The sequence below is a fragment of the Fistularia commersonii genome, chromosome 29 (genome assembly GCF_037954325.1).
Source record: "Fistularia commersonii isolate RoL2024-O1a breed Wild chromosome 29, RoL_Fcom_v1.0, whole genome shotgun sequence".
Lineage (NCBI taxonomy): Eukaryota > Metazoa > Chordata > Actinopteri > Syngnathiformes > Fistulariidae > Fistularia > Fistularia commersonii.
Genome location: NC_141312.1, coordinates 1,042,742 through 1,069,833, shown reverse-complemented (window position 1 = coordinate 1,069,833; position 27,092 = coordinate 1,042,742). Strand labels below are relative to the sequence as shown.

Sequence of the window (27,092 nt, the reverse complement as noted above, 5' to 3'; positions counted from 1 at the left end):
AAAGGGCTGGACGCCCCCCTTCCACTTCCACCTCCACCTCCTCCTCCTCCTCCGCTCTCGGAGCTCCGTGCGGCCGCCGCGCCTCCGGGGCTCACATAGCGGCTGCAGGGGACGCGCCGGCCGGGCGACCGCGGTGCGTTCAAGTGCGCAGCCCGAAAGGTCGACAGCAGATCCTGCAGTGAAGAGCAGCAACAGGAGGCGACATGCTGAGCTCTCTCTCTCTCTCTCTCTCTCTCTCTCTCTCTCTTTCTCTCTCTCTCTTTTTTTTCCCTCTCTCTCTCTCTCTCTCTCTCTCTCTCTCTTTCTCTTTCTCTTGCTTGCAATCCCCTTTCCGTCCACTAGGTGGCGACAAACGCACCCGTTCTCTCAGCGGTGACGAAGGGTGACATCATTATTGACAAATAAACACGCCATCTAAACTGAAAGGGGTCCATTCGTTCAACTTGGTCGTCTCTTATCCACGTATCTTTCCTGCAACTGATGAAGAAGCTCTTTGTAAAGAGAATAAAAGGCTTTTTTCTCTGGAGAATATTCAGACCCGATGACTGTTCTGGCCCCCCCGGGCGGCCCCTGAATGCATCACAAGGGTTCTACGGGGGATCCTTTCCCAGTAAACAGCAACAACTCTGCTTGTTAGTCACACTTAAACATGCAGATGAGGGCATAAATGTTGCAAAACACAAATGCGGCCAGCATTTAAGCCAGCCGTTTTTTTTTTGTTGTTGTTGTTTCTTTTTGATCCCCCCCCCCGCGGGGCCTCCATTCCCCTTCCACGCTGACTGACGGGTTCTACCGCCACAACCGTGCACGGGAGAAGAAATGAAAAAAGCAAGTTAAGCAGAATGCACTAAGATAGAGGCGGGCCAAAGTGTAACGTCCTCATACGAGGACAAAGGGTTTATAAGGGCCGGACACATTTGACTCATGTGCCTTTCACATGACAGTCATCTGGTTTATAGGACATTAAAGATTTGGACCGTCGGATCTTAAAGGGAACCCGACCGGGACGACTTCTCGGCGTAAATGTACTCGAATGTTTGTCCCCTACGAGAATGTGTTGTTAAAATAAGCTTGAAGAATTCTTCTTCTTCAAGACCGAGCTGATCTTCTCCCGGGGAAAAGGTTGTCCGCACAGACCTGGCTGTCGCCATCGACAACACCATGGTAAGGTCGACCACAACTGCGAGAAACCCGGTTGCGGTCCTGGACAACCAACTGTGGTTCTCAGCGAACGTCGCAGCGGTCGCATGTTCCCGCAGATACCTCCTTCACAACATCAGGAAGATTTGGAGATTCCTCACGGAGGATACGGCGCAAAAACTCATCCAAGCTCTAGTCGTCTCTTGTCTGGACGACTGCAACTCCCCGGCCGTGACCATCGGGCCTCTGGAGCTTCTTCAGAAAGCGGCAGCCCGTCTGGTGTTCAACCGTCCCGAATTCTCCCACTCAACTCCCCTTCTTATGTCCCTTCACCGGCCCCCGGTAGCCGCCAGCATCAAGTTCAAGACCCTGGTCGCCATCTTTCGCCCTGAGCTGAAAACATACCTCTTCACCAAGCACTACCCTTCTGATCGCACTTGGCCCCCAGTCAACCCCAGAAAAAAAACAAAGCAAAAACGATGAAATGAATGAATGTATGTATGTACATGGTTCTGAGATGGCTGTTTGTTAGACTGGTCACTTCTGACCTCCAACTACCAGCACTTCGGCTCTTCGGTGACTGAATTGCACTTTTTGTAAGTGGCTTTGGATAAAAGCGTCTGCCAAATGACAGGAATGTAAGAATAAGAATAAGAATAAGAATAAGAACAACTGTATTTATCCCAAAGGAAACTGTTGCGACCGAGTAACAAGAAAAACATAAAAATGATAAATAATAGTAGAAAATTGTATAAACAGTAAAAAAAAAAGGGGGGAGAATAAGAAACACAAATTACATTACATTACATTGCATTTGGCAGACGCTTTTATCCAAAGCGACCTACAATAGAAATAAACTATAAAGTGTCTTAAGTAACAAGTGAAGGCTATAAAGTGTCTTAAGGTCTTAAGGACCAAGTGATAGATAAGGAGTGCACAAGAGTATGAATAAATATTGTACATGAAGCTGTTATGAAATGAAATATTTCACAGTTATGGATATATATACAGATAAATTATTACAATTTATATTAAGTGGGTGAGTTTTTTTTTTTTAAGGTTTAAGATTCTGAGATTCGCAGTATTACAAAGTCTGACAGCCTCAGGTAGGAAAGACTGACTGTAACGCTGCCACGTGGATTTCAACGTTGCTTCAGAAAAGGATTGTCCTCTTTCTTTTGAGCAGCCCGACGTTTTTTTTTTCCCATCCCATCCGTCGATCCATCCGTGGGAACGATGCCGAGCGTTCTCCAAGCTAGCTTGTTGCCTCCCCGGGTTTTTCCCTTTCAGGATTCCACAGTGGGAACCTCCTCTGTTATCTCGAAAATTTCCTGAATCCTTCTGATTATAATAAAAAGCTGAGTGGTTTCCTCTGTGTCATCGCTTTTGTCCAGCACCAAAGAATATCACGTAAATGACGCCGCTCTTTTGTGTAGCTTGCTAGCTAAGTGTTTGGCTACCACATCACTGATAAGCTCATTTTTTCAACTTCGTTTGTGCTCTCAGGACATAAAACACTCGCTGTCTCTGCCATGCACTCTTGGAGGAACTGCCCTTCGGCGAAAAGGCTTGCTGGCTTTTGCTAATTTGAATGCCACCTGATAACTTTGTGCTGGATTCTTGGGCGGAGGTTATTTTGCCGAGCCTGCAAGCTAGCGACCGAGCTATGAGCGCCAGACGTCCGTTCTTGCGTTGACAGGTTGTCCACAGCTGATGCTTTTTGTTTTCCTTTAAAACCGCAAATGGTTTCAAATAAGACGTAAAGCCTTTGACGAACTTTGGTCAAAAAGTATTTAGGTGTCCGTTCTTTATTAAACACCCAACATTCACCGTCTGTCGACCCTTCTTTCCTTTGTCATTGCCTCAGATGGCTTCTGAGCAGTAGACAAGTGATAAAACATATTTAATATTATTCTCTTTATTTATTAATTTTCTTTCTGATTTTCTCTTTTATTTTAATTTTTTTAATTTTATTCTTGATGTTCACAATTTTGATGCTGCTACCCCATGTGCCCCCCAATTGCGGGACAAATAAAATTTTACTGATTCTGATTCTGATCTGAATCAATGAATAAATACATAATGAATAAATAAATAGATGATAGTACATAAATACAAATGTATGTAAATATAATTAGATATAAATAAAAATGAATGAATAAAAAAATACATCAACAAATAGATAACAAGTAAATAGATAAAGTCTAAATTGAGAGATAAGACATAACTAAATAGACCAAAAAAAAAGGCCAAATGAATAGATAAACAACGCTTAAGATAAATACATGGATCAATAATAAATATATGTATAGATATTATAACTGGTCTCAGTGTTTGGTTGTTTTGTAAACCACAGCAAACAGGCCTGAAGTAATTCATTATATTATTTCTGTAAAAATTCTCAAACACAGAGTCTTAAAGACTCTCACCCATCTCACAAGAACATTTGTACATATTTAAAGAATTAGAAATATAATTTTGTGTATGCACATATATATATATATATATATTGATATGTATATACCGTTTTATAAATACACATCTAATAATATAGACGTATACGTATTTCTTTTTTTCGCAGTGACTAGAGCACCAACCTGCCGATCCCCAAATACAAGTGTCCTTTTTTTAGTAGGAAACACCGTAAAATGGGGTAACCATGGTTACCGAGCGTCAGAGCGAAGGTTTCGGCTGCAAACGCTCCGCCGCCGTTTATGGAAACCGATACATTTTTCCGAACAGACCGTTTCTGCTGAAACGTCTGATGCGCCTCACGTGTCCGGGGCCGATGGTACAATGACCAGAACTCAAATCTGCACGGCAGTTTGTAATATTTAACCAGGTTTACGAGGAGACGGCGGGGCTGCGTTTGCTTTATCATCGCTCCGCTTTATGGACTTCATTATTGATTAACTGAAACGCAAGATTCGCCTCCTTGAACGGGGGAGACGAGACCGAGGCACTCGGCTTTTAGTGCTCCTGCATCATGGACTCAGCGTTTGCAGCCGCGACACACACACACACACACACACATTGGGCTCCTGCACCAAAACACACCGATGCATGAAAGACTTTTCATCACAATGGGAAAGAAGTAGCTATGTTGATGCTAATATTAATATCTGTTGGCGCGGGAAACCGAAACACACACCAGGCTCTGTCTACTTATGTGTGTGTGTGTGTGTGTGTTCAGCGGTGGCGTCCAAACATACACACATGCGCGCAGCAGTGCATGGCCTCTATATTTACAGAACACGGATGAGTCAAACTGGCGTTAAGCCCTTGAGCTGTGTGTGACACACAACCGCCGGAGACGCCTGGCGCTGCACCGCAGGCCCAAATAAAGACATGGGCCGGTGCATTGTTGTCATGAGGCCCGCCGCCGCTGTCGGACCGGCCAAGATAGAGCGCGTCCCGCCGCCCCGTGTTTAGGAAAAACCTTCCAGAGGACGGCATTCTGGGAAATGTTTGTGTGATTTTGTTATGCCGTATTATGACCGTGGAACGGGCTTCGGAAAATGCGTTCGCGCCGCGTCAAGTGGTTTTTAAAAACACATTACGATCCGGCCGCAGGCGTCGTAAACATCATTTAGCCGTGGGGATGAACGCATCCAGTAATGAGCCAGTAAACGTAACCGTGGAAACACGTTAATTGGTCATTAAATGTGTTTATTCTTTTGGTCCCTGCTCACGCATCGACCGGCATTTATACGCATCATATTAAGGATGAAAACTGACGTGAATCAAACTCGTCAAAATATGGATTTAAAAATTGATCAGAGTAACTTCATAATAACATTATGGTAAGATCATATTGTCCATGAATTAATGCTTTGCATCATTAAGTGTATCCAAACTAGCTTAATAATAGCTACGTGAGCTAGCCGTTGTTTTCAACGCTGTTGTTTAAAATAGATTTATTTGATTATGGAGGATTATCTTTGAATGATTAATAGATAAACATCGCCGGGGTCTTGGAGTTCACGGCTCGCGTTGTGGGCTTCGTCTGACGAGGAGGAGAAGAAGTGGCGGCAGCTGTGTTTCTTCCACTCGGCCTCCCGTTTGACGCGTAAACACACGATCGGACTCAAAGGGAAATCGGGATCTGGTGGAACCGCGTGATTCCCGTCCATGTTTTCCTGCCGGCCGTCTTTGGAAAACCCAACGTCTCTTCATCGGCGCGCGACGGTTAACCGTCTCGCCGTTATTTCTTTCGGGAATGTTATTGTATCGTTTGGGCTATTAGCCATTAGCCGTAGCCTTCCTCCGGCTCGAGGCAGCAGGACGAAGTTTCTGCGCCGTCCTTTCAAAGTGTTTGGGGGAAATGTTGGGTTCGAGTGCGGCCTGGAAGTAAAATCTGACCGGATCCCTAAAACGGTACTTCGTTTCAATGGGATTCTTTCCTGCTCTAATAAAAATAACTGTTGTTACTCGATACTCTTCGCGTATCGCCTCCCGTTTTTTCATTTTTGTGAGTAAACGCTCTTTTTGGTCGGGAAACGATTTCGAATCCACGGGTTGGAACGGGAAGCTGCTCCTCGGCCTCGCCGTCTCACGCATTTTGGAATGCGATGACAGGAAACCCGGAGCCGGAGAGAGTTTGATCTGAACTCCGGCCATCTGCCGCTTTCAGCCGGGCAGTAAATCATCCGGCAAACAAACCCACCGGAGCAGCGGCTCTTACTGATGGCCGGCCAGGTTTTCCTCCCCGAGTAAAACCCAAATGAAACTGACCTAAAAAGGCATAATCAAACCCTCGCAAGAAATTAGAAAATCATTCGCTGCAACGCACAAAACAGTGACTATTAAGGGGGAAAGAAATGTCCCTGAGGGAGGCGGCAAACACTCCAGGAGGCCCTCCAGGATCTTCTGATCTGACGGGTCAAAACTCAATGTGCAGGAAATTGTGATACTTTTAAGTGTGTGTGTGTGTGTGTGTGTGTCACCGCAGGTGTCCTCGCTCCCGTTCACACGTCCGGACAACACGGAGTTGATGTTTTTGGACTCACGAGAGGAACCGGGAAGTCCTTCTCCACGCCCCCGTCACCACCACTCACGTTTCTTTTTCTTTTCTTTTAATTCACTTTTAAAAATCATATATTCATCAGATTGCTTTATTCCAACAATCGGCGGTACTCGTCCACCCGCGAACCCTCGGCAACGCCCCGGAAACCTCCCCCCCCCCCCCCGTCCTGACGAGAGGCCGCGGAGGACGACCTCGGTCGAACCGGGACGCCAGAACACGAACCGGGCGGACGCATGTTACATTTCCAGGTAGGCACAAAGTCAGAGAATAAGCCTCGGGGAAGGGACGCGCCGGGAGCCTCCGCTGGTTAAGGCGTACCTGATGGCGTTTGAGACCTTATTGACGAATCGGAAGAGTCACATGAAACACGGTTTGCAGACGGAACCGCCGCCGTCCTTCGGCCGCCTCGCCTTCCTCCGGCTCAAACAGCTACAAGAAAATCCACGTTTGCATGATTAATAAGTTACATTATTATTATTATTATTCATTTTTTTTCCTTTTTTTTTTTTTTTTTACATACACACATACAGAGGAGGGGGGGGAGGGGGCGGGGCCTGGAAGTTGATTGGCACATTCTCATGCTGGTCCAACCTCCTACAATCTAAAGAACTATACAAGACACAGTAGAGGCGGGTCCTCCGATGTTTCCGCGCCGGGTCGCGCAGTAACTACCGATAACGTAGAAAACGCCAACGACGACTGTTTGGGAATGTGATCGTGGAAGGGTGACGCTGAGATAACGTAACGGAAGCTCTGTGTGTGTGTGTGTGTGTGTGTGTGTGTGTGTGTGTGTGTGGCTTCTCTATAGCCAGGAAACAAAATTCAAATGTGCAAATATGATCGCAGGTTTATCCTTTCCTTGTCGAAATCTCCTCGTCTTGGGAACCGGACTTGGGTTTCTTCACTTGAAGATGTTGATCCGAGAGGCTCCTTCACCTCTGGGGAGTTTCCCGACATAGATGCCAGGTTTTTTGGCAGGTCCAGGTCACGGTGGCTTGTTGTGTACATGGAAGAATTGATCTGCAGAAGCTCCGTGGAAGAGGGTTGTTATGCTGACGGGTGCGTCGTTCGTTGGACACCGAAGAGCAACTTAGCGAGATCACCTGGATCGGGACGGGAAAAGGTGAAGCTAAACAAAGGAGCGAAACCTGTTGCATCACAAGGACGGAGGCTCGGCGGCTGCTTCTGGTGGCGGGTCCGTCCTGGTTGCTTGGAGGCTGCAGAAGGTCCTGCTTCATCTCGGCGTTGTATGTTTGTGAAAGGTGGTGTCTGAGGCGCCTCCTCTGCTCAGAGATGTTTTTTCTGTTTAGACAAAGATGGCTTCTTTGACTTGTTTACCTTTTCACATTCCAACCCAGGTAATCCCACTAAATTCCAACGAACGACACCAACATCAGCATAACAACCCTCCTCCACCTACTCAGCTTCTGCAGACCAACTCTTCCACTTCCACAGCAAACCACCATAACCTCGACCCGCCAAAAAACCCGGCAGTTCCACTGAGAAACTCCCCACGGGTCACTAGAAGGGAAGAAACCCCCGTCCGGGATGAAACATCTTCAGGTGAACAAACTCAAGTCCAGTTGCCATGACAACAAGATTTGGGCAAGAATTCCAAGAACCTCCACACACGTTTATCCTTTCACAATACGAGTTTTGTCATCACGTCATCAGTAGTTATTGCACGACGGCCCCCCCCCCGGCCCTGCACGGCCGTGCACGACCGTGCACGCTGCACACGCAGTATCTTCACACACCGATAGAGTAGATTCATAATTTCATCTGCGTTATACTGTATCTTAATATGCTGGTACCGGGTATTCACAGTGACTCTAAAAGAAAAGGGGGAGGGTTTGTACAAGAGAGGGGGGGGGTTGTTGGCACTGAGGGGGAAGCAGTCTGTCTCTATCAGCGTCGGACACACACACACACACACACACACACACACACACACACACACAAAGGTGAGGTCACGGTGGAAGGGGGGTCTTCTCATGGAGGGTTGGAGGTGGGGCTGCACCGTGTGCCCCCGCCCAGCGCTGACTCCACAACAGATACCAAGAAAAAGTGCAAGTATGACATGAAACACACACACACACACACACACACACACACACACACACACTGGGTCTTCTGCCGCTGCCCATGAGCCAAACAGCAGCCCGCTGGAGAGTCTGGGTTTGCAGGAGGAGGAGGAGGTTCTACGGTGTGGCTGCTACAACTGTGAGGTTAGAAGGAAACGGGCCGACGTGGAAGGAAGCTGCTCTTTCCTGCCACACACACTTCTTCGTCTTCTTCTTCTTCTTCTTCTTCTTCTCCCAGAAGCTCCGGAGGCGCCCGTCATCTTCTCCCCGAACTTTCCGAGATACTTCTTGCGGTAATACTACTGTCCACATAAACTGGCGGTACTCAGTGTATATATAAATACACACACACAGGTTGGGGGGGGTCGATGCACACTTATTGCTGAGTCTACGGCGATCATTTCCATGGTTACTTCAAGAGGATTTGAATCATCTGACGGTCAGTTTGTAGATGGATGCTCGGGAACACATATATATGTGTATATACACACACACACATACATGTGTGCGTATATGTACATATACGTATATATCGAGGTCAATGAACAGACTGGGTGTCCTCAGATACGACACCACCAAACATGCTGCAGTGCCTCTCGGGTTTAATCGCTGCTCTTCATGCCAGAGCCTCTCAGCCCGGTTTGGCAATTTCCTTCGAAGCAAAGAACAGTAGGAGATCCACACACACACACACACACACACACACACACACATCTAGCCGCTTCACACGCACCCCAAGCCGACAGCCCGCCGCGAGAGCCGCACACCCTTCTGGAAAGTCTTTTTTTGTTTTTTTTGGGAATTGATTTGCATACGCCGGCGCCGCCGGGCGGGTCAGGACCGATCGAAAAGAAGTGTGTGTTTCGCAAGTGTGTATCGGCGGGAGTGACAAGGGGGGGGGGGGGGTCATTCTACTGAAGGCTGCGTCGGGGCTAACAGGGCTTGTTGACGTTGCACAGCAGCTCCGTGACCTTGATGAGACGGGCCACGGTGCTCTGAGACTCCTCCTGCAGCCGCTGGTTGTTCTGCCGCAGGCTCTGCACCTCGGCCTGCAGCACCGCCTTGTCCTCCTTCTCCTGAAAGACATGGGCACACCACAAGACAACAGGACCATCTCTCAGACCATCTCTCAGACGTGAAAACACGGGGCGAGGCGAGGGGCGGAGGACACGGAGGAGGAGGAGCTCCCTCTCCATCGCACCTCCGGACAATTTAGCTTCTCCAATGAACCTCCCGCTGGTTTCCACACAGAAAGGCCTCCTCCGGGAACCGACCGCGGACCTTCTCGGCGCCGAGGGTTAAAGCGCGCGGATCGTCGGCGAAGGAGGCGAGGAGAAATCAAAACCGACAACAGTCAGTTGATGTTCCAGTCAAGAACTTTAAATAATTCACTTTTCATATAAATAGTGGGGAGGGGTGATTTTACACAGTGACACAGTTCAGAGACACAAAGACACACTGTACAGTTTGTGACACACATCCGGCCGAGCGTTCCCGGCGTCCATCGGAAACCTCCGGCGTCCACGTGGGAACGAACAGAAACGCAGTCCGGCGAGCGCCGTGGGAGAGCGAGCGGCGGATCTTTTCTCAGAGATCCCACAGCACATTTGTTCCAGGAGGTTCGGCGGCTTTCCTACCTTCCCAACCCCCTCCTCCACCTCCTCCACCTCCACCTCCTCCTCCTCCTCCTCCTCCCGCCCCACGCCGCTGGAGACGACCATAACGTGGAGGGGTGGGGGTAAAAAATAAAAAAATGGAAGCAGCGATGAGAGTCAAAGCACCTTTTGCAGGTCGTCCTGCAGCTTCTTGAGCATGGCCTCCAGCTGCGACACCTTCTCCTCCAGGTGGCCTGGAGAGTCACTGCAACGGAGAGAGGCAGCGGCGTGACACGGGAGTCGCAGCGGGAATCCGACCGGCGCCCCCTGGCGGCGGGGGAGGGTTCGACCGCTCGCCGAGGAGATCGAACCCCCACCCCTCCGCCGGGCATCATCTCTGCAGAGCAGAACCACCTAGCCCGGGTTCCGGGGAAATTCCCGTCATCGCCCTCCGAGGGCCACGTGGAGACGTAACAGTAGAAACGGAACGTCAAATAAATGTAGCTACTCCTTAATGTTAAATAATGTGTTACTCATTCAAATGCATTTGTAACATTTTGGCTTTTCCTCCTTGGACAATTTGTTGTTTTTCCGGAAGGCTAGCTTTAGCATACTTAGCTCCGTGCTTGGACGTAGATCTACAGCTTTTTCGCCTCCGAGCACAAACATGTTTCGGCCTTCCCGTCTTTCTTGAAGCAGCCTTCCATCTGCAGCAACTTTTATCTTCCAGGACATTTAGGGATCACATGACGTGGATCCACTGCGATCTCATGGCGGGTAACATGAACGGCATGAAATGTCGTCGACGGTTTGACTTATTTATTTGAAAACCATCGGATCTTTTGAGACGTTCTTGCGGGCCACATAAAATGATGTGCCATGTTTGGCCCGCGGGCCTTGAGTTTGACCCCTGTGACAAATATTTGATTGACAGGCATTCTGTCCAATGGGATAAGGGTTCCGCGGCTCTGGTTTGCCTTTCCCACGGTTTCCCTGCAGATTTGCGCCTGCAGCGTGGCTCTTTGTTAGCGCCAAAGCTACAAAGCTACGCAGGCGACCGTCGCGCTTCTGCTAGGTGAGCTATGCTTCACCATGAAGCTGAGGAACATCTCGTGATGCTCCTCTCTCCTTCCTCTCCTGTCGGCATGATAGCACCACGATGCAACGTCAGACGACGTTAGATAACTGATTATGTCGCGCTAGAAGACAACATTGCTCCAACCTCACACTAACGTCAGGTGTGCGCTATCGTTAGCAACCATTAACCAATCAGAGAACACGTAGCACGCTTACCTCCGACGCTTTTTGTAATAGCGGTACGTACTGCGCCTCGACAGGATATTACTGAGGACCCCCCAAAATGGTACCTGTTAAGAGACATGCTTGCGAAGCGGAATTCAAACTCAATGCTATCAGTCACGCAGCAGATGATGGAAAAATACGGCGACCTGGCATCTTCTTGCAGTGTGTTCCCAGGGGGCGGGGCTTGATCTATCGCGGCGGCCTCCACGGTTATTTCATTAATGAATATCAAAGCTATTAATGCTTCTCAGCCATTAGCATGCTGTTAGCGCTATTGGTATTAGTGGTAGAAATTAGTGGTCTGTCTTTCGCCCACATTGGGCTGGACGGCCTTTCGTCGCTCCTGGGAAGACGTTGGGTTTAAAGATAACGGTCCAGACCTGCTCTGCGTGGAAAGTGTCGTTTTAATAAAACCCGACTCGAGTTGTAAGCGGTCCGTGGCCGGGTTCAAATTTCAAGGTTTGAAGCCACGATCGGGCTCATCTGGCAACGCGGGTCTCCGAGCAGCTCATCGAAAACTCTTAAACTGGATCTCCTCGGCGACCACGGCGTGATGACACGCTTCGCCTCCATCGCAATCTGGAATTTATCCTAAAAATAACCCAGAAATCTGCATTCTGGACTTGATTGGTGTTTTATTTCACAAGGAAATGTGGTCGTAAGTTAGGGGAGGCACCGCTGGAGAACCTTTCAAAAGTTAAGAAGTAACCAAGAAGGTCTTGGTCGCTGACGTCTCCGGGACTCGGGGGGGTTTTGACTGACAACACACACTTTATTGTGTCAACAGCCGACGCCTCCGACCGACCGGGGGGATGGATTTCTGGCGGCTTCAGCCGGGCATCGATTGGGTTTGCGTCTCGCTCTTGACGGCACGCTGACTGTGACTCTCACACACACACACACATACACACACACACACACGCGGTACACACTCCGCCACATCGGCTCGATAAATAATGGAGTGGGAATAAAAGAGCGCGGAGGACATCTGAGCGCTGTGGGGCGAGCAGGCAGACGTATCGAACCCCCGGACACCCACCTCTCCTTTGAGTCCCTCAGCTTGCCGTCCGTCTGGTCGGCTCCGGGCTGCGAAGCGTCCCCGGCCCTGCGGTCTGCATGGGGAGAACAGGATCCACGTCAGGAGGCGTTTGGAGCGGAAGGTCAGGGGTGGGATTTAACCGCCCCGGCTTCCGGTGGACATGAACGCTCCATCTCAGTCATCACTTTGTCTCGGTCATACATGTCCTGCACCCCGTGACAAATTCTTCTTTTCCTTTTGGGCTTTTCCCTTCAGGGGTCTCCACAGTGAATCCACCTTCTCCATCTAACCCTGATCTCTGGATCCTCCTCTCTCACACCAACTCACTTCATATCCTCTCTCCCTACGTCCATAAATCTTCTTCTTCTAGACCTCCTGCCTGGCAGCGCCACCTTCAGCAATCTCCTACCCAGATCTTCACCATGGCTTGGACATGAACAGAGGAGCGTTCATGTCCAAACCATCTAAGTCATCACTTTGTCTCGGTCATACATGTCCTGACCCCCGCGACAAATTCTTCTTTTCCTTTTGGGCTTTTCCCTTCAGGGGTCTCCACAGTGAATCCACCTTCTCCATCTAACCCTGTTCTCTAGATCCTCCTCTCACACACCAGCTCACTTCATATCCTCTCTCACGACATCCATCAATCTTCTCTTTGGTCTTCCTCTAGACCTCCTGCCTAGCAGCTCCACCTTCAGCAACCTTCTACCCAGATCTTCACCATGGGTTGGACATGAACAGAGGAGCGTTCATGTCCAAACCATCTAAGTCATCACTTTGTCTCGATCATACATGTCCTGCCCCCCGCAACAAATTCTTCTCTTTCTTTTTGGGCTTTTCCCTTCAGGGTCTCCACAGTGAATCCAGCTCAACAACAACTTCCTTCCTATCCTTTCTCACGACATCCATCAATCTTCTCTTTGGTCTTCTTCCAGACCTCCAATTCCAGCATCCTACAACCAATATATTTGCTGTCCCTCCTTTCCATGACCCAATCATCCCTGACCTTCTCTTCAAAGCATCTACCATGTGCCGTCCTTCTGATGGACTCATTCCTGATCCAGTCTAAATCTCTCCATATATATATATACATATATATATATATATATGTATATATACACAGTGGACTCTCGCTACTTTGCTGATTTTTTTCATCATTTGGTTCTTGCAAGTTATCGTTCTTTGAAAGAGCCATATTCTAACCAAAGAGGCCAAAAAAATGTTTAAAAAAAAAAATACCAAAAATTAAACTAAAATTCATTTTATAAAATAAATAACAGATGGCTTAATAGCCGGCCATTGGGATCCGTTGATGGACGAGGAGAAGTCTGGAGGCGAGGAACAAGAGCGCGGGAAGAAGAATCCAGTCAATGGCGGGTCGGTAACAGTTTACGGGAGGTTGGTAAAGGGTTGAGTTACGTTTATTGAGGGTTAACATATCCGTAAATACCATAGAAATTATCACGTCTCTACTTGGAGTGAAACTCCTGTGAAAAGCGAGGGTCCACTGTATATCTGTATTTATCTAGAAATAGATCTAGACACGTTACTGAGCTCCTCTTCAGATCTCCAGAGGAACGACACCATCTGTTTGGCGAAGAATAACCTTAAAACCTCTCTTTTTGAGAAAGCTTATAGTTAGCATTAACCTAGCCTGGTTCTGCTGCCCTCTGCAGAGGGATAGCCCATGTTGTTTCTTTTAGGAATACTAAAGCTATTAGCACGTAGCTGTTAGCACTACTGATATCAGTAGTTGGATGGTTTGTGGCTGTCCCTGGATTTCTGAAGATCACCTTAAAGAGCGTGGTCCAGACCTGTTCCGCATGGAGAGAGTCATCTGACAACTAATTTGGCGGCATACAAAATAAAATCTGACTTGACCGGATTTCGATTCCCGGCGGCGCGAGCTGCAGAAGCGTATCTCCGTCCCTCACCTTCTCGCGACAGGGCCTCCAGGATGTTGCGGCAGGCGGTGGCCAGGTTGGCGATGGACTGCCACTCCTCCTCCGTGGAGTCCGTCGTCTCCGAGAGAACTGTGGGGGGACGAGATTTGGAGACTTTGCTGTGTTTCAGGGTGAAGATGCAAAGTTCAAGGTAACCAAAGGTGTTGGCGTCGCAGTGACGGAGATCGGCCACTAGAGGGCGCTGTTGCATTGATTATAGTCAGATTCTGGACAAAGACGTTTGATGAAGCATGTTTGCAGGTTCTTCTTCTTTTAGTTCTCACAAAGATCAAATGACTTGATTACTTTTAATAGAATTACACAGCGAGACGGCGATTGTGATATAATTCAACCCGCAAAACTAGAGTTCATCACTTCATATCGTAAGAGCCTTTTAAAAAGGCACATAAAGAGCTTTATAATTGCTCGTATTTAGGAATCTGAGTAAAGAGATGTCAGCTGCGAATCAACATAATGCAAAACAATCCCAGGCTTCCGACCGACCCCCCCAACCCCGCCCACCCACGACAAAAAAAAAAAACCACCAAAATCTGATGAGTGGATGAGCAAGCGCGCTCTTATGGCGGCTAAATGATGCGTCGGGTCTCGGCGGAGGTCGAGCAGATGGTGTTAAGAGGGGTTTCTTGATTTGGGGCTGGCTGCTGCTCCCCCCCAAAAAAACTAAAAAAACTCCACCCCTCCCACTACCCATCTGTCCCCCTTTATCCCGGCGCTGGCGGGGGGTGGCAGCCGGAGCAGAGGCGATATTAGATTAGTGGAATAAGAGGCAGCGTGGATGAAAGAAGAGGGACAAAGGGGATGCGGTGGGAAGCCGCGGGGCGGATAATGAAGAGGAGGGTTTAAGGCCGAGAAGGTCTGGAGGGAAGATCTGGTGACGCGCAAACACGTGTGATTGTTCCGCCCAGGGCACGGTTTGAGAGGATGTTGGCTCTCCGAGAAGATCCCACCAAGCTTCATGCTGCCCTTTGTGGTGTTTGTGTCGGAGGAGAAGCGAGGAGGACCCGGTCGTGGACGTCCAGGGCTGCGGCTGCCGAACGGTTTTCCAAAAGACCGAGCTAACGGCTATCGGATCACGTCCGCTAACTTCTAAGTGGATTCTGAAAAGCCGCTTCAAGCACAGAAAAGTTTGAAGAAACCTCCGATGCCAGTTTGGTTTGCGACGTGCACCTTTAAGTTCTACACGCTGAAGAAGAAGCGGAGGAAGACAATGCGGACAATATAGAGGTGTTCATGCTCCGTATGATAGGAAAAGGTGTTTTATACTCTGGAGAACCCTGTTAGCCGTTAGCTAGCTCCTCATTTTGGCCAAAATGTAGATGTTCCCCTGCAAGCCCTGGAAACCCCTGTGAGGCGCAGCAGGCCAGAAGAACCTGGACCTCTTGGTGGTTCCTCGTTTCTCTGCTTCTGTCCACTTTGTCCCAAGAAAACATCTGACCAGGAACCAGGAAAGTTTCTAAAAATGGCCGACGGCCTCTGAGTCCCACCAATCAGGAAGCAGCTATGAGTTCCCGCGGAGGTGAAAAAGGCCCCTCCCTCGGAGGAGGTGCTGAGATGTTTCTGAATGCACCAAAAAATGATCCGGTTCCCGAGAAGGTTCCCTGAGAAACGCTTCGGAAACATCCGAGCGGTCGTTTGGTCTGAAACGAAGCGAGCGGAAACGACTTCGAGGAACATCGGGGAGCAGCAAGGGACGCGGTGGGTTTATCTCCGGTACTCACTTTTGGTGATGGAGTTGTGCAGACTCAGCGCCCGCGAGTTCCTCTCGGCGCGATCCACGCAGGAGAGCCGGGAGGACGACAGCGAGGAGTCGCTCGCCGAGGGCTTGTCGTCGGCGAAGTCGGCCGCCGTGAACTGGAGGCGGAGGAGAGGCCGTCAGAGGTCAGAGGTCGGGGGAAAGGAGGAGGAACATCTCGGAAGTCCTGGTTCCTCACCTGCTCGTCCTCCGGCGGGGCTTTGGGTTTGACGGCGAGGATCAGATCCGGCGTTGCGTCCCTCAGCTCGCCGGCGGTCTCGTAGATGTGGCGTTCCGCCTTCGGCCCCGCGTTTTCGTTCACGTGCCTGCGGAGGAGGCAGGAAGAAGATCTGCTGATGTCGAGCGCCGGAGGGACGGATCTGACGGAGGATCCGACGCAGCTCAATCACGTTCATGTACCGTCCAGGATCATGACCTCCACGTCACGCCGTTCTTTATCTGCAGAAAACCGCGGCTCAAACAACCATGTGGCTAATTGATGGATTAGTTTGATGGATTGATGGATTGGTTTTAGCGCGCAGGAGGAAGACGGAGCTAGTTATCAGCTGGAGGAGGATGTAGGCGGGATAAAAAAATGAATCGGAAAAACTTCATTCGTCCCCGATGTGAACATAAAGAGTATAGTTTAAAAAGAAAAAAAATCATAAATGAATAAAATTAAAAAGAAAAAAACGAGAAAAGAATTGCGTATATACATATATATGAATAAATTACTTTACAAAATTGTGCAAATTGTCGGCACCAAACCGCTCTGCATTTATATAATAAATATAACATGAGCGGTGGATGGATGGACTTTTCCTTGCGTTATTTATTATTCATCTTTTTCATCAGCCGTGTTACAGCCACCGTTTGGACAAAAAAAAAAAAAAAAAAAAAAAAAAAAAGCATTTCCAGTAAGTATTTGCGGATGTTATATTTAATGAAAAATTAAAAAAAATGTTTGTGTGTGAATATCTCATGTTACATCATGCTCACCTGCAGCCTATAGCCTATAGATTTATTTATTGGGTGCGGCTTATATTCAGGTGCGCTCAATAGCGCGCAAATTCCGGTAAACATTTGTAAACCTACAACGTTCACCCTCTCATCTGGTGACTATTTGCCGATGATTTTCCAGGGCAAACGTCTCTCTAAAGCGGGTGAATCATTTCCAGGATGCGTGGGAAGCTCAACCCGCCGTCATCCTCATGAATATCTGTCTGATCCTGCTTTCAAGGAGCGGAGGGATAAAAACCAAGCGCTTAAAATAATATGGAGAGCAGACTCATCTCCGCGTCCTACGTCCTGCAGGGGGTTTGTTTACACGTGTGGCTTTCACGCGTTCTCGGTCGGATTCGACGGATTCATTTTCTGCGAGCGGGGCCGTGATTGGACGAGAGGCGAGGTGAGCCGACCAATCACGGAGCTTCATGTAGAGCCAAACGGCCATTCACTCAGACGCTCATTATGCTGCATTTGTTGTCCTTCCGCGAGCACATTTTAAAAATGATATTGAAATAATCAGTGTAATTTGGTGAAAGATGGCCGCTGCCATCGTTTATCGGTGGTTAATCATTTATTAATTAAGAGCCGTTCAGCTGTGACTTTATGAAGTATCGTATTAGTCATGATTGAGATTCACTTTAAGCCTCAAAAACAGAATCAATAAAAACTCGATGGCCGTCAGGGGATTTACGAGGAACTAAAAGGCGCAGGAATTTAGACCCGAGTCTGTAGGAAGAGGGGAAATGATGCTCGACTCGTCAAAAATAACTTAAAAAATCAAACGGTCCCAAGTCATATTACTTTGACGAACTTGCTCGGTTATTAATCTAACAAAACGCACATCCTTATCACCTTGGTTAACTAGCTCTCGGTAGCTGTCGACCGACACGCTCAGCCTTTTCATCGTGACAGTTAGCAAACAACTGAAGCGCTTCTTCTCCTTTGGTCTTTTCCCTTCAGGGTCTCCACAGCCAGTCCACCTTCTCCATCCAACCCTAAACTCTGGATCCTCCTCTCACACCAACTACCTGCATATCCATCCATCTTCTCTTTGGTCCTCCTCTGGACCTCCAATCCAGCATCCATCTACCAATATATTCCCACTCCCTCCTCTGTCCATGACCCAAGCGTCTCTGACCTTGTGTCTACCATGTTCTGTCCCTCTGATGGACTCCTTCCTGATCCTCTCCATCCCGGTCGCTCCCAAAGGGAACCTCAGCATCTTCATCTCTGCCACCTCCAGCTCTGCCTCTTGTCTTTTGTTCATTCTCAGTGTTTGCAGATCATCTCACCAGTGTCTCCTCCAGCTTCCTTTCCTTCTGGCTGATGTTCTTCTATCTCTTCGTACCCCTGATACTTTTCTCCACCTGCTTGGACCCGTTTCTTCACCTCTTCTCCACACTTTCCTACGCTCTGTTGACCCCAAGTACCTGAAACCCTGCACCTTCTTGATCTCCACTCCCTGTAGCCTCAGCGTTCCACCCGGGTTCCTCTCATTCACACACACTATCCTGCTGCGACTGTCCTTCTTTCTTCACCTTTCCAGAGCATACCTCCACCTCTAGATGTTCCTGCACCCGTTCCCTGCTCTCACCACACATCACAATGTCGTCTGCAAACCAGCAAACCACCGATGCTAACAGCTAACGATCCAGGTGGTTGGGCAGAGTCGTGCACGTACTCACCCGTCGCAGGAGTCGGCGTAGGACTGCCTCTCCAAGGAGAAGCTGCGCGTCAGCTGCGACGTCCCGCCCTCTCGGTTCTGAGCGGCCGGTTGGTCCTGCAGGGACGTAACCCGTAGCAACGGCAAGCTGGGCGGCGTGAGGACGGCGCCGTGGCGACTCTCGCTTTGACCCTTGTTGGACGATCGCTCCTCGGGCTCCCCGCCCTCCACGTGCACCTCCGTGATTTGGGCCTGGTTGACGCCATCCATCTTCTGCTGCTCCTCCTCTTCCTCCTCCTCCTCCTCCTCCTCTTCCCTCTCGTCCAGAACCCAGGCCTCCCCGGACTGATCCTCCCCGGGTTTACATTCAGCATCCTTAATCGCTTTCTGGTACAGCTCGGAGAAACTCCTGCGGAACGTTTGCACACGTCAGGAGAATCATCACGCCTCCATTAGCTTCCTGGCTATGGAGGAGGCTCTCCTCGCTCCAGGTTTGTAAGATAAGACCAACTTTATGGATCCCCAAAGGGGAAATTGTTTAGTCACAGCAGCGTAACAGTTATACTGTCAATAAATATGAATATAAATAGAAGTAGAAGACAATTAGAGAATCGCAAAGACATCCACAAATACATAGACAGCAGAGAGAAGAAGAACAACAACGACAACAACAACATCACAGGTAAGAATGGACAGCTGAGTGAAGAATAAAAAGGGTGAAAAACAGGTGAGGCTACAGGGAGTGGAGATCAAGAAGCTGGAGGATTTCAGGCACTTAGGGTCAACAGTCCAGAGCGTAGGAGAGTGTGGAGAAGAGGTGAAGAGACGGTCCAAGCAGGTTGGAATGGGTGGAGAAAAGTGTCAGGGGTACGAAGAGATAGAAGAACATCAGCTAGAAGGAAAGGAAAGGTGTACAAGACAGTGGTGAGACCAGAGATGATGTTTGGACTAGAAACTGTTCCAATGACCAAAAGACAGCAGGCAGAACGAGAGGTTGCAGAGATGAAGATGTTGAGGTTCTCTTTGGGAGTGACCAGGATGGAGAGGATCAGGAATGAGTCTATCAGAGGAACGGCACATGTTAGATGTTTTGGAGAGAAGGTCAGAGAAGCCAGACGGAGATGGTTGGGTCATGGACAGAGGAGGGATAGAGATGATATTGGTAGACGGATGCTGGAATTGGAGCTGCCGGGCAGGAGGTCTCCAGGAAGACCAAAGAGAAGATTTATGGACGTCATGAGAGAAGATATGAAGGTAGTTGGTGTGAGAGAGGAGGATCCAGAGAATAGGGTTAGATGGAGAAAGTGGACTCGCTGTGGCGACACCTGAAGGGAAAAGCCGAAAGAAGAAGAAGAAGAAAAACAGACGACCGAAACAAAACGACAACGTAATTAGTGACAAAAACGATGCCGGGACTAAAATAAATAAACAAAAATAGCCAGGATGCGAGTGGGCTGAGGGCCGGTGTGTCCTTCACCCTCCTCGCCGCCACCCGATGGAGAAGGTCCAGGTTCGGTCGCCACCGAGCGGCGTTTCCTCACTGGCTTGTTGAAGACCTCACCGGTCCTCACCAGCACAACATACCGAAGAAGAGTGCGGTGGCTTCCACCGACTGCTAGAAGGTCTTGAGGAGCTACAGACGCCAGACCACTTCAGTCTCCTCAGGAAGAACATCTTGCTCATTGTTGTGCGTCCAGTCCGGTTTATTGTCAATGTGGACCCCAAGGAACTTGCAGGTATCCACCATCTCCACCTCCTCCCCCTGGACACGTACGGCTGTCCACCTTCTCGCTCACCCTCATGAGCGAAGCCGGCTGGTCCGGAAGGCCCAGGAGGAGGCAGATGCTCGAGCGTGTCCTTCCCGATGATGAATCCTAAATATCGGAAGCTGGATTTGCTCCGTGGGTTTGAAACCGTCTCGGAAAACGTCTCGGAAAGGCCTCGTTTAGCTTCCGGAGCTCATTTTTGGCGGCGACCGCCGGGCGGCGCCGTTCAAGGAGGACGCCTCGGTCAGAGATTCATGTCGTACATGCAGATGCTTCGGCAGGTGATTCCTGAATTTGTGATCGATGCCTCTTCGATCGACGCTGGAGTCTATCCGAGCTGTGATGCAGATACAGACAAAGCAGGTACGGATGGCGTCGGCGCCGCTCACCTGCGAGGCTTCCCGTTCTCGTCCGGCGGGATGACGGTGATGTGGATCTTGTGCGCGGTCCGGAGCAGCCTGGTCCTCTCCTCGGGTCCGAGGTGGACCAGGGAGTGTCCGCAGAGTCGCACCACCCGCGCCCACAGCTGCAGGCCGCCGCTCTCGGCGTAGCAGAACCTCTGCAGCTCCGTCACGAAGCCCTCCTCGTTCATGAGGAAGCCCGGCTGGCCCACGCCGTCGCGCAGGGGCGTGACCTCCAACGCCTCGCAGCCTCGCGTCACCAGCTGCGCACGGAGAGGAGATCTTCACACCCGGACCTTCTGCGCCCTCCCGCCGTCAGAATCCCGCGGGTTCTCACCTCCAGCCGCTGCACCACCTCCCGTATGTCCTCCGCCTGGCTCTCCGTCACGGCGATGGACACCGACTCCCCGCGTTCGTAGTAGATGTCCAGGCAGGGGCCGCCGTCCTTGGCCTCGCTCACCGCCTTCCAGCCGATCACGTCCCTGCAGGAGCAGTTGAAGACCACCCTGCGCGTGCACCTCTCGATGAGGACCACCGACTCCGCCGACACGCCGAGCAGACACGGCAGCCGGTGCTCGCCCGGCTCGCCGTCCTCGGCGCCGCCGACCATCACGGCCCACACCAAGGCTCCGGCGCTGTGCAGCTCCGCCCCCTTGGCGCCCTTCAGCTTGTCCTTGCGCTTTCCTCCCAGAGAGAGCAGCGGGAACTTGGTGGAGGAGTCGATGGGCGTGGTGGTCACGTAGTTCTCCGCCAGGTCCTTCAGGTACTCCTGCCGCGTGCGCGTGGCCATGGAGCGGAACTTCTCCGACTTCTCCGCCGCGTTCTCGGCGTTCACCGCCTTCGCCAGGAGGAAGTCTCTGAAGGCGGGCGAGCGCGGGAAGCGGGCGCCCTTCGGGAACAGCGGGCCGAACAGCGGGATGTCCTTGGAGCGCGTCACCGCCACCCTGAGGAGGAGCGTACGTGAGGCTTCCGAACAGAAACGTCTTAGAAACCGATCCGGCGGAGGAACCCGGACCTGTAGAAGGTGCCGTCCGTGCACGGCTCGTGGACCTGGACGATGATGAAGACGTGCTGGAAGTGCGAGCGGATGGACTTGGGCGTGAAAGGCAGCGCCCCCGGCTCCTGGAACACGATGGTCACGATGTCGTTGCCGATGTGACGTTTCCTCAGTAGCTGATCGGACGAAACCAGAAACGGCCATTTTGAAACAGGAAGCTATGTCAGCTAGCGCCGAAATGACATTTTGCTCCAGACGCCTCTTGGTCGGTTTCACTCCTTCGTTCATTCATTATCTGCGCAGCTTATCCTGCATTCGGGGCCACCGGTCGCCTTGGAGGCGTCATAGAAACCTCCAAACATCCATTCATTCACACACCTGGACAATTTGGGGTCTCCTTGACTCCAATGAACTCCAAGTACCCCAATGCAGGACAGGCCCGTTCGGGAATCAATGAACGAAACGGACAATAATCCACCGCAAAATCGAGCACCGTGAATCCCGTCGCCTCCACGAGACCTTCGCAGATGTTTGCAGACGTGGACGCCGGCGCAAAGATGCACGAGGGGAGTTCTGTTTCCCTGTTTCCTCTTTTTGTCACGCGTGTTGGCATACCTGTTGCGTGTTGTTGGCGGTGTAGGGCAGCATGGTGGAGACGTGAAACATTATCTCATAGTCCTGGTAGCGGGTGTAGAGGGAGTGTGTTCCCGTCGAGTCGGCTGCACACACACACACACACACACACACACAGAAACACACTTGTCACGTAAAAAGAGGCACCAAGGGGTTTGCACGGGAACGGAGGAGTAAATGTGTAAAATAATTCTTTCACCATTCAAACAGTTTTTGGATAATTAGCGGACACGTTTTCCCGGGAATTACCCAGATCCCAAGTGGCTAGACAGTCACGTCAGGATGTCGGGGTGCACTGGCACCCCCTTCCCGTAAGGCGGTGAGATAAGGGTGAGGTGTGGCTGTGGTGAAGGTGTTGGACTCACTCTTGTTGTCCAGCTGGGCTCGGTATTTCTCCCAGCCCTTGAGCCGCACCCGCTCCCCGAGCAGATCCAGAAACTCCTCGAACGCCGGCCCGGAGCTCTCATTGTTGTACATGTCTTCCTCTGAGCTCTGCCCGGCCCTGCAGTACATGACCCCGACCTTTCGCTGGAAGTTCAGCTGCATTGGAAGACACAGAAGGGTTTTTTTTTTTTTTTTTTTCTTCTTAGCACATTTCCAGCCTGAGGCTACATTTGAGTGTCTGCAAGACATTTAATGCAACTCCTCTCTCCATAATTACTCTAATGATCTGTGGAATTGGGGTCAAAACAGACTCAACTCATTAATAAAACAGCATTTCATCCCGCAGCTAGCGCGTTAGCACGGTAGCGGAGGTACCGTAGCTGATACGTGAACCCTTTCGGGCCCCCGAAACATTCGCAAACCCGGGAAACTCCGACGTGACCTTCGGTGAGACGCCGCCCCAGATCTTACCCCCTGCTCGTCCAGCTTCAGCAGCGTGTCCCGGACCTTCGGCGAGTTGGAGGCCAGACGGAGGCAGTGCAGGTTCAGCTCGGGCATGATGAACTCCAGCAGCCTCTTGGGCGACAGGCCCCTCGGGGTGGTGTGACGGGCGGCGGACGGCACCGACTCTTCCAAGATGGAACCTCGTAGAGTCTTCATCTGAGGGGGAGGACGCCATAAAACCGGCTCGCTCTCGAACGGACCGATGGAGGAAGAAGGAGAAGAAGAGCTGGCTTACCTCCGTGGTCCGGAAGATGATTCTGTAATTGTACTGGGCGCCGCTCGTTCCTTCTTTCTCCTCTCTGCGGAAGCTGATGGCCACCGGGCCGAGGCGGTCGTCCATGCCGAAGAAATTCTGATGCTCTGCGAGAAGACAACCGAGATGTTCAAGCGCCGCCTCGCGTCCTTTTCCGATAAAGCGACATCTAGAGGCCTTTGTCGCCGAAACCGCGACGTCCCGTCAGGCTTTACCGACCGAAGGGGCGACGTCTTTCCTCAAAGTCTCGAGTCAAATAAGGTTGTTTCACGACGCCCAATCGCAGCCCCGTGAAACCGCACTTTAAGAAGATCTACACCAGGGGTCGGCAACATGCGGCATCTTTACACCGCGGCTCCGAGCGGCTTGGGAAAATAAATTATATATATTTAAATGAAGCATATTTCATTTGTGTTAATTCCTTTTTTTTTTACTTTTAGTTCTAAGTTGGAAGATTATTGGGAACTTGAAATATTAAATAAAATGATATTTATTATTTTTCGCCGCTCGAAGTAACGTCACACTGGCGGAAGCCGGTAAAGTCCCGATTTGCAGATGCTGTGCGCAGAAGTTCAGGAGCAGAAGTCCCATAAACAAGGTCAAATAAATATTTATGAAGATATTTTGCACATATTTATCTTTTATCGTTTACTGACACAGTGATTTTTTTCCCGATTTATTTTTAAAATTCAGGTCAAGGCTCCGCTACACGCTCTGAAAGCCCAAAGCTCAAAATGACTTCATTACATAAATAAAATTTAATTTTCTCCGCAATACTTTGTGAATTTTAGAAGCAACACACTTCACACTTGCTTATACAAAGTGTAAAGGTAATAAAAAGCAATATATACAGTGGAACCTTTATTTTAGACGTCAAAAAGTAATTGCGGCTCCCAGTGTTTCCTTTTCCGAGGAAACCGGGTCCAAATGGCTCTTTGGGTGTTCCGGGTTGCCGACCCCTGATGTAGACCAACCAAGCGTTCCTTCAGGAGGGAGCACTCGGCGACAGCGGTGAGGAAACGCCGCTCTTTACCCGTGCAGAACCTTCGGACGGATCAATGTAGGCGGCCTTCTGCCTCGACCGGATGGGCAAACATGTGATGGAGGCAGAGGGGGTACAAGGGTGGAAACCCTAACAGCTGGTGAGAAGATACAAACGGAGCTACAATAGAAGTAGCATTAGCGGACGCCCGGTCTGGTGACGCTGCGCTTGGTGAAGCCGCTCCCCCGGGAACCAGAGACTCGGGAGAAGATTTGAGGTGTAGACAGAAGTCAAGAGTCTTTCACGTACCTTTCATGTAGAAGTACTTGCGATAGTAATGGGCTCCCAGGTCGGCATGCTCGATGAAGTAGTTGCTCTTGCCCTGCGGCTGGACGTGACTCTCTCTGGGCTCCTCCAGGACGGACACGGCGTCGTTGGGGGTCCTCAGGCTGGACCACATCCCCCGTCTGCCTTGCGAGCGTCCCAGACCCACCTGCTCTTCTCCCCCGGTCTCGTTGCGGAAGTGGGGGCAGCTGAGCAGGAGCTCGTTGTCGTTGCCGTCGCCTTCGTCCAGAACCAGGGACTGCTCGGGGTCGTCGGCGCTCGCCCCGTTCCCCACGCCGCCCTGCGCGGGCGAGGACAGTATGGCCTGCGAGAGCGGTCGAAGCTGGGAGGCGGCCGACGCCCCGGAGGTGATGTTTTTTTTGCGCCCGATGCTGTCCCTGTTGGTGGCGGCCTCGGTCAGGTCGAACAGGATGCTCTGAACGTCGTAATGGGCAAAGTTCCTGACCCAGGCTCCGCCGCCGATGTTGTCGTACGGCCCGGGCTGAGGGATCTGGGGCGGCGCCGGTTTCGCCTTCTTGCCGAGGCCTTCGGGTTTGGGCGGTTTGGCGGGTTTCGGGGAGTCCCCGACCACGGAAAGGCCGCGAAAGAAGCCGTCGGGCTCCGGGGGGTTGCCCTGAAGTCCTAGAAGCAGGAAGGGGTCTTTGAAACGGAGGGCGTTTGGACTCAGGGGCCCCTGGTCGTCTGCGCTCGGCTCCTGGACCTGCGTTTGCCTTTCCAGGGAAGACAGGCTGCCGTACTCTCTGTGGAGCAGGACGCCCGAGTCTCCCTGCGCCCCCGAACCCGCCTTCTCCCCGACGACCCTCGCCGCTTTCCCCCCGGCTTTCCCCGACGAGTCCAAGTCCCCTAGCGTGACGTCGCTGTTGCTCCTCTGCATGATGTGGCCCCGACCCGCCACCCGAAGGTTCAGCCCCACGCGGCTCGGGGTGAGGCTATCCCCGTCCGCCCCGTCGCCCTCCCGCCGCGGCGGCCACTCCACCACGCCCGCCTCCCGCTTGGGGTCGAAGTTGACGGCGGCGCTGGGACGCACATTCTGCCGCCGGAACTTGCGGACGAAGAGGTCGTCCGACTGCATGGCGCCCGAGACGAGGGACCGGCTCCGAAGCGGGGGTTCTCCTCCGCGGCGTCGGCTCCTCACTGTCCTGCTCTGCGGCGCTGGCGTGAAACTGGAGAGACGACGAACCCGGCTGTCCTCCTCATTCACACCGGCCGAAACGCTTCCCGGCCGCGTCCCCGCCGCTCGGCGGTTTTCTCCAGTGCGAGCGAAGGCGATCCCGCCGCCGCCGAAGGTCCATCCAGGTGTGGCGGTTCGGGAAGAAGTCCACTCGCGGGTTCCCCTTCCTGTGGCGCGAGGGATGAGAGGATCATCCCCGGCGGCGTCGGGGGTCCGTGCGCGCTCCCTCTAGCCCGGCGTCCATTCGTCCCCGCTCCTCAGTGCCTGGAAACGCAAGAAATTGCTTTTTTTTTTCCCAAAATGATGTTACCCACCGTCTCCCCCCTTCGCGCCGCCACCCTCACAGCTATTATCTCAATAGATAACAGCCTGTCAGTGAGTAAACAGCAACAATTTGTGGGGAGGAATGGGTTTGATAAGCAAGTATTGACTTCCAACAATAAGGCAGCCGGGCGGCCTGATGTGCCTTTTATTGTCCTGCTACTCCTTGTGCTCTCGCTCGCTCGCTCGCCATTCTTTATTATTCCTTCCTTTACACACTTTCCGTTTCAAAGTTTCCTGAAATAGATTCATAGCAGACTTAAAGCGACACACACACACACACACACACACACACACCAACCCAGACACTCACAATAGACAGTCTTAGCGCAGGGGAAGGAGGGGGTGGCGGAGGAACGCGTGGGGGTGGGACTTCCTGAGAGTGTGGCAAACTCGACGTGGAGAAATCGCAAACCATCTTTCACCCTCACACACACACACACACACACGCACACACACGCACACACACTCTTGCTAATAACTCTAGCGCCGGTACCACAAAAAAAAAAAAAAAAAAACATACAGACTGTGTGTTACTACCCACACCCCTGATTAGGTGTCGTGAAATGTGTGTGTGTGATGAAATTCACACCAAGCTACTCTCCTATAACACACACTAGGTTGACTGGAGGGATTGATTGGTCTCTAATTTAGAGGTTGACCTCTGAATGATCCCATGTCACGTCAGCGCAACCCCATCAAATCCAGTATTGACATTTGAGGCTGAAGTTAATCACATGTCATAAATGCTAAATAACATAGCGTGCTAGCTTAGCAAACAT

At 51.0% G+C, this 27,092-nt stretch overlaps 2 protein-coding genes across 4 annotated transcripts in view; both read right to left on the bottom strand.

The window, feature by feature from the left end:
• The window catches only part of LOC147216561 (sodium/potassium/calcium exchanger 3), a 29,072-nt gene extending 27,161 nt beyond the window's left edge, over nucleotides 1–1,911 (bottom strand). The window contains exon 1 of one of the 2 annotated variants that reach the window (XM_086177403.1): nucleotides 38–1,911. The gene's annotated coding sequence lies outside the window, so the exon portion shown is untranslated. Of the gene's footprint in view, nucleotides 1–31 lie in introns of both variants that reach the window. The other variant, XM_086177404.1, reaches the window with a different exon arrangement.
• Nucleotides 1,912–8,601: 6,690 nt separating this feature from the next.
• Nucleotides 8,602–26,839, bottom strand: sipa1 (signal-induced proliferation-associated 1). Of its 2 annotated transcripts, none has more exons than XM_086177531.1 (15): nucleotides 24,783–26,839; nucleotides 23,474–23,598; nucleotides 23,206–23,394; nucleotides 22,716–22,890; nucleotides 22,333–22,436; nucleotides 21,736–21,893; nucleotides 21,058–21,664; nucleotides 20,709–20,983; nucleotides 18,576–18,962; nucleotides 16,082–16,208; nucleotides 15,869–16,001; nucleotides 14,121–14,219; nucleotides 12,187–12,259; nucleotides 10,032–10,110; nucleotides 8,602–9,326 (listed from the first exon to the last, which is right to left on the bottom strand). In XM_086177531.1, the coding sequence occupies exons 1-15, from the start codon at nucleotides 25,888–25,890 to the stop codon at nucleotides 9,183–9,185; spliced, it is 3,783 nt and encodes a 1,260-aa protein (XP_086033657.1). In that variant the 5' UTR covers nucleotides 25,891–26,839; the 3' UTR covers nucleotides 8,602–9,182. The 2 variants fall into 2 exon arrangements, with proteins under 2 accessions (XP_086033657.1, XP_086033656.1); XM_086177530.1 differs by having other exon boundaries at nucleotides 10,032–10,099.
• Nucleotides 26,840–27,092: the final 253 nt, after the last annotated feature.